The 5,599-nt window shown below is 52.3% G+C and overlaps 1 protein-coding gene across 1 annotated transcript; it reads right to left on the minus strand.

Annotated features, from left to right (window-relative positions):
* Nucleotides 1-2,395: 2,395 nt before the first annotated feature.
* On the minus strand, nucleotides 2,396-3,301 carry LRRC30 (leucine rich repeat containing 30). Its single transcript, XM_060119776.1, has one exon. The coding sequence runs from the start codon at nucleotides 3,299-3,301 to the stop codon at nucleotides 2,396-2,398; it is 906 nt and encodes a 301-aa protein (XP_059975759.1).
* Between the last annotated feature and the right edge of the window lie 2,298 nt (nucleotides 3,302-5,599).

Raw genomic sequence — 5,599 nt, forward strand, 5'->3', positions numbered from 1 at the left:
CATCAAGTGACTGAAAAAGCGAGGAGAGGAAATAAAATGACTGCTCAGCAGGAAAAGCGTGATGGTGGTGTTCCAGCCTGCCTCTCCGCCAGAGCAAGGTCACGGAAATTCAGCGTGAGCCCAAGTGGGTCTTCAGCAGCAGACACCATGAGCGCGATCCCGGCACAAGTGGTGTTTGTGTGACAGCTGCATATATGGGCTCCAGCTCCAGCCTCAGTCCTGCTCTGCAGAGGAAGGTGCATCCCACAGTTTCCCACTGAGTCATGAGGTCAAGTAAGAATTCCTCTGATGTCTTTAAATAGTCTTGGCTCCAGCAAGCAAACGTGGGTGTGGTTACTGAGTGTGCCTGTGTGTGCCTGGCCGGGATAAGCAGGTCTCCGGTTGCTGCTGGAGGGGGATGTGGAGGGGGCTGTGGAGGGGACTACAGTTACCTCCCAGTGACACTGGTAAGATCTGTTTGCAGTGGTTCAACACAAGAGCTCATCATGTACTAAGGTGCTCATGGAACGATGGTGTCTGATGGTAAAGGCACGAATTGGCTGCCTCCTTTGCTGGATGGGAAATTGATGTTGGGGTCTGTTGGAAAAATCACTTGTCTTGTGAATAAGTTACATGGACCACCCGGCCCTCCCCCGCCTTGAGCAGCTCTTAGAAGACGTAAGACGGCAGTCCCCCATACTAAAGCTGCCTAAGTCTGAACCTGAGAAGGAGTCACCCACTGCCCCAGGCTTTGTTGCCCTTCCCCACATGGGGTGAAGGCAGAAGGGGGAATTAGGGTGAGATGACTGCTAGAATGGGGGTTTGACTGATTCATCCCGATCGTGTCCTTTGGTTTCTGAAACCCGGGATTCAGTCTGCTCTACGCCATCTAGTGTGTTATCTTTGCTTCAGTCCTTTGCTTTAATTTCTCTTTAGTGGGGATCACAACTTGCCACATTGTGGAAACCCACGTGGGTCTGTCTCTTTCACCAGACTTTGAGCTCCTTGGTAGAAGGAGCTGAGCGTTATTCCTCTCGAGGTCCTTGCCCAGGGAAGGTGCTAATAAATATAAATTTAAGTGAATTAAACTAAGGGTAGTAAGAAGTTAGATAAATCCTAGCAGCAACCCCCATTCCTGTCTTGCTATTATTTGTTGTGTCCTGTAGACAGACGTGCCAAGAAACCGGAATGCTTGGACTTCCACTGATCTGAAGGTACTGTAGGTTCACTGCCACCTTTTCATTCTAATTCTTGAACTGTCACCACATAGTGATGTCTCAAGGGGCTCTTGGCTTCTGTGACAACAGTGAGGCTCAGTGACTCTCGTGGCAGGAGCTCTGTAATTCCTCGTCCTGATTCTGCGTTTAACTGACAGCTGTGTACTCTCAGAACTAAAAACAAAACAAACCATATTTTTACAGATCCTTTTGTCTAAAGAGTTTTGCATGTTGCTCAACTCATTTTTAAATGTCCATATGGGAAAGCCAAGTGGCAAATATCACCCTTCTCTGAATGTGAAAAAGGTAATGACTTTTTGGGGTGGCCTGTCTTTGCCTTACCTCCTCTTTCCTGCCTTTTGGACATTTTTCCCCCTATTATTAGCTCATCTCTGAGAAGGCAAATGTATACGGGAGGAATAATGAAATTATTAAAGGATAATGTAACCACTGGCAAGCGTCTCTAGAAAAACTCAAGGATGTGACCGTGAGTGCAAGAGGAGGATTGCGAAAGAAGGTAGACACTGAATGTCAGCTTTGGTTTGTATTTATTCTCTGAAAGCCATCACGCTGTACCCCCATCACTCACCACCAGACGTCAGCTTGAGCAGCTGGATTGTTACCCAACAGTCATTCTGGAGGCAAAGTTCCTGTGGCTGTTTCTCCCCCGACTCGTGGGGAAGCTCTGGCTGATTTGGTCATTGCCGGGAGGGCAGGGCCCCAGCTTGCTCTTTGGTCCCAAGTGATGCTTGATGCGGCTGAGGTGGGAGCATGTCTTGCCATTGCTACCCACGTTGCCAATTCAGGGGCTGAAACCAGATGGTGTCAATGCCTCCTATATCGTACCTGGCCCACTGCACATACTTAGCAAATATTTCACTTTTGATCGACTTTGAATGAGACCTGCTGTCCTCCCTTCCAAAGGCTGAATCCCACCGCTCCCCAGAGGAATCAGAATGATTTCTCTTTGGGGGGGAAAACCCAAGTCCTCTTTCAATTAATGTTTAGAAGGAGATGAACATAGTATCATGCGGGTTATTAAGAACATACAGAGCTTAAAGCAAACACCTCCTTAGAAGGGGCATTCAGTGTGATTTAGCAAATAATAGCACAAGCATCGACCCACAGAAACAGGAAGAGGAGAAGGTTTAGACCAGGAAGGGACCCGGCTGAGTCTGTCTGTGTCTCCGGCGCCCACGTCAGGTGTGTTTTTTGTCCTTCAGGTAGCTAAAGAGCATCTCCAGACCCCCCTCCAGCAGCTCGGGCAGAGGTTTGGATAAAGGGTTGTGGGAAATGTGAAGCCCTTTGTCCATGGGGTTCCAAGCGATCCTGGCCAGTCTGCACAGCAGGTGGAGCTCCTCCGGGAGGGTCTGGATGTCGTTGTTGTTCAAGTTCAGCAGCTCCAGGCTCGTGAGCAGGCAGAGGGAGCGGGGGAAGGTGTGGATGTTGTTACTCTCGGCAATGAAGATCTGCAGGCCGGCCAGGCACTGGATGCTTTCGGCGATGTTCTCCAGGCGGTTGGAGCCCACGTGCAGGAAGTCCAGCCCCCGGAGCGAGAACACGCAGACAGGGATGTGGGCAAAGCGGTTGTGGCTGAGGTTCAGCTTGCGCAGCCGGGAGAGGTCGGCGAGGCTGGCGGGGAGCTGGGACAGGAAGTTGTGCGACAGGCTCAGGACCTCCAGGTTCCGGCAGGCGCTGAGCTCTGCCGGCAGCTCCGTCAGGCAGTTCATGTGCACGAACAGGACCTTGAGGCTCTGGAGGAGGCTGACCTCTCGGGGCAGGGTCTTCAGGCGGTTCCCGCACAAGTTCAAGACCACCAGCCGTGTCAGCTTCCCCACCTCGGGCGGGAGGGCCCGGAGCTGGTTGTGGGACAGGTTGAGCTTCTGCACCTCTGACAGGCTCCACAGGAAGTCGGGAGCATCCGTCATGCCCTTGGTGACCAGGCTGAAACTGACGTGCCGCAGGCCCCGCTTCAGCAGACACCGCGGGTCCCTCCCCGACAGCAGAGCATCATCCCACGGGGAGAACTTCTGCCTCCCCCGCAGGACCCCCCGCCCCGGGGGGCCCTTGTCCTTGCAGCGGGCACCAGACTGCCTGGCCCCCATTTACCTGCCTTCCTCGTGCCCCTCTGTCGCCGCAGGTGGAGATGGGCTCCCGGTCCGCTGCTGAAGCCTGGCAGGGAGCCGATTGGGGGATGGGAGCCGTGGCCGGTGGTGCCGCAGGTGGAGTAGGACTTGGGGGGAGATCCCAGGTCCCTGGCTCTCAGGGTCCCAGATGCCTGGTCCTCGGGGTCCCAGATGTCTAGCCGCGCCGCCGAGAGCCGCCCGTCTTCCAGGCTGGGTTGAAGTGGCTTCTCTCGGAGCAGCCGGGCTGTAATGATACCCTTGTCCCTGAGGCTGCAGAAATGAACCTCTCGGGTCCCTCTGAACACCACGGGGCAGCTGTCGCTGTCATTCCGCCCGCACTTTATTGGCCTGGTGTGTGCAAACAGGTCAGGGGGAGGCCGTGTCTGACTTTCCTGTCTCCGCTTTTCTGGGTGTCACAGCTGAGCAGGGTGATTAACCAGCCCATCTCCAAAAAGAAGCCAAGGGGAAAAATAAAGCCAGGGTGTCTGCAGGTCTCAGGCTTATCCGGACCGTGGAGCGGAGCCGGGCTGAATGTGAGTCGCAGAGTTATGTTCCCAGAGTTAAGGATCGGCAGACATAACATACATACCGATTCAAACCGCAGTGAATCATGTTGTGAAAAAGTAACAGAAGGAGCCCGGACACCTGGAATCCTCCAGGACAGGGTTTTATACGGTACTGGTCAGAGGTGATTCCTTGAGGAGAGGGGGAAGGGGTCTTGACCGCACTCCCATTTTCTCCCAGAGAAGCTCTGGGGTCCTCTGTTCTACAGAGAGCTCCTGGGTTTGGTAGGGTGGTTTGTAAATGTTTGGACAGCCCTTGACTGGCCACTTAGTAAGGTAAGCACGGTGCCTGTTGTCCTGGAAAGTAGTCTGGAGAGGCCTCCCCGGGTACACACCTCTCTCCATCTCTCTCTCTCCATCTCTCTCACAGAACAAGTTAACTTAGACCCTAAGTAGGTAGTCAGTTGTTGGTGTCATGGGCTGAACTGTGCCCCCGCTCCCAAATTTCCAACGATGAAATCCTAACTTCCAGTAACTCAGAATGTGACCGTGTTTGGAGACAAGGCCACATGAGGACCCAGGAAGAAGACGGCCGTCTGCAAGCCAAGGAGAGAGGCCTCGGAAGCAACCTACCTGCCAACACCTTCTCTTAGATTTGCAGCCTCCAGAATTGTGGAAAATAAATTTCTGCTGTTCAAGCTCCCCCGCCAGCCAAGTCTATGGAGCTTTGTGTGACGGCCCTGGCAAACTCACTCAGCTGGGGCACAGGCGGACACATCTGCCTAGGTGAAAAAATCCTAAAAGTAAGTTGTGGTTAAGGGGAGAAGAGATATCGAGGTTGATGGCCCAGGTTCTGAGAAAAGGGCGTATGGGCTTTGCAAGGGCTGGCTTGGTCTGCAGGCCTGCGGCTTTTGCTGGCCCAGCCGTGGCATAGCAGTTGGGCCTCCTGGACAGCAGTGCTGGTCCTGTGACTGTGGTCTCAGAACAGGCATCACCAAGCCAGGACCTTGAACTAGGCTCTGGCTGGGTGCCGCCCTGGGGAAGCTGCAGGCCCATCCACTGAGGTGGAGCGGCAGGAAGTGTAAGACAGCGCCAGGCCATCTCTGCCCCACTTGGCATTTGAGAGCACTCTGACCCCTTTCAACTTAGTAAGCCCCAGGCATTCCTGGACAAAGGTGGACACTCTAGACTTTTTTTATGGTATACTTGAGTATACCATAGGTATTATTTAGGGACGGGGGGTGGGGAGGAGTAACGTGACTCAATTTGTACCCTAGGTTTTTGGAGCAGATCACACCTTATATATGTAAATTTCATGTGACAATAGAATTCTTCTGCTTCCATGAGCCTGAGAAATTATGCTAGAGTATCTGAAATGTTGAGACCAGCAGGAGCTGGGGTGGTTTGAGAAAGAGTCATGGCTTTCTTCTTTGTGACAATTCTCTCTCTTTCCCCTTAATACATTCTCTCCAATAAATACTTTCTGAGCACTTATCAATAGCCAATATTGATCGAATATTTACTATGTGAAATGCACTGCCCTAGGCACTTTACACAGAAGATGAATATTAAAATTATCTCCATTTTAATATGAGGAAAAGGAAGCCAGAGAGAGGTCAAGTTACTAATGCAAGATCAAGTCACTTGCCCAAGTTCAAGTATCTACTCAATGGCAGGTCGAGAATTCAAACCCAGTTAGTCTGACTCAACAGCCCTGGCTGGAACCATAAGAAAACTCTGGGCTTAAACGTATACAGAGCTGGAATAACTGTGG

The sequence above is a fragment of the Mesoplodon densirostris genome, chromosome 15 (genome assembly GCF_025265405.1).
Source record: "Mesoplodon densirostris isolate mMesDen1 chromosome 15, mMesDen1 primary haplotype, whole genome shotgun sequence".
Lineage (NCBI taxonomy): Eukaryota > Metazoa > Chordata > Mammalia > Artiodactyla > Ziphiidae > Mesoplodon > Mesoplodon densirostris.

What these genes read in the sequence shown, in the direction of transcription:
- LRRC30 (XM_060119776.1), bottom strand. Translation starts at nt 3,301, where the DNA reads ATGGGGGCCAGGCAGTCTGGTGCCCGCTGCAAGGACAAGGGCCCCCCG.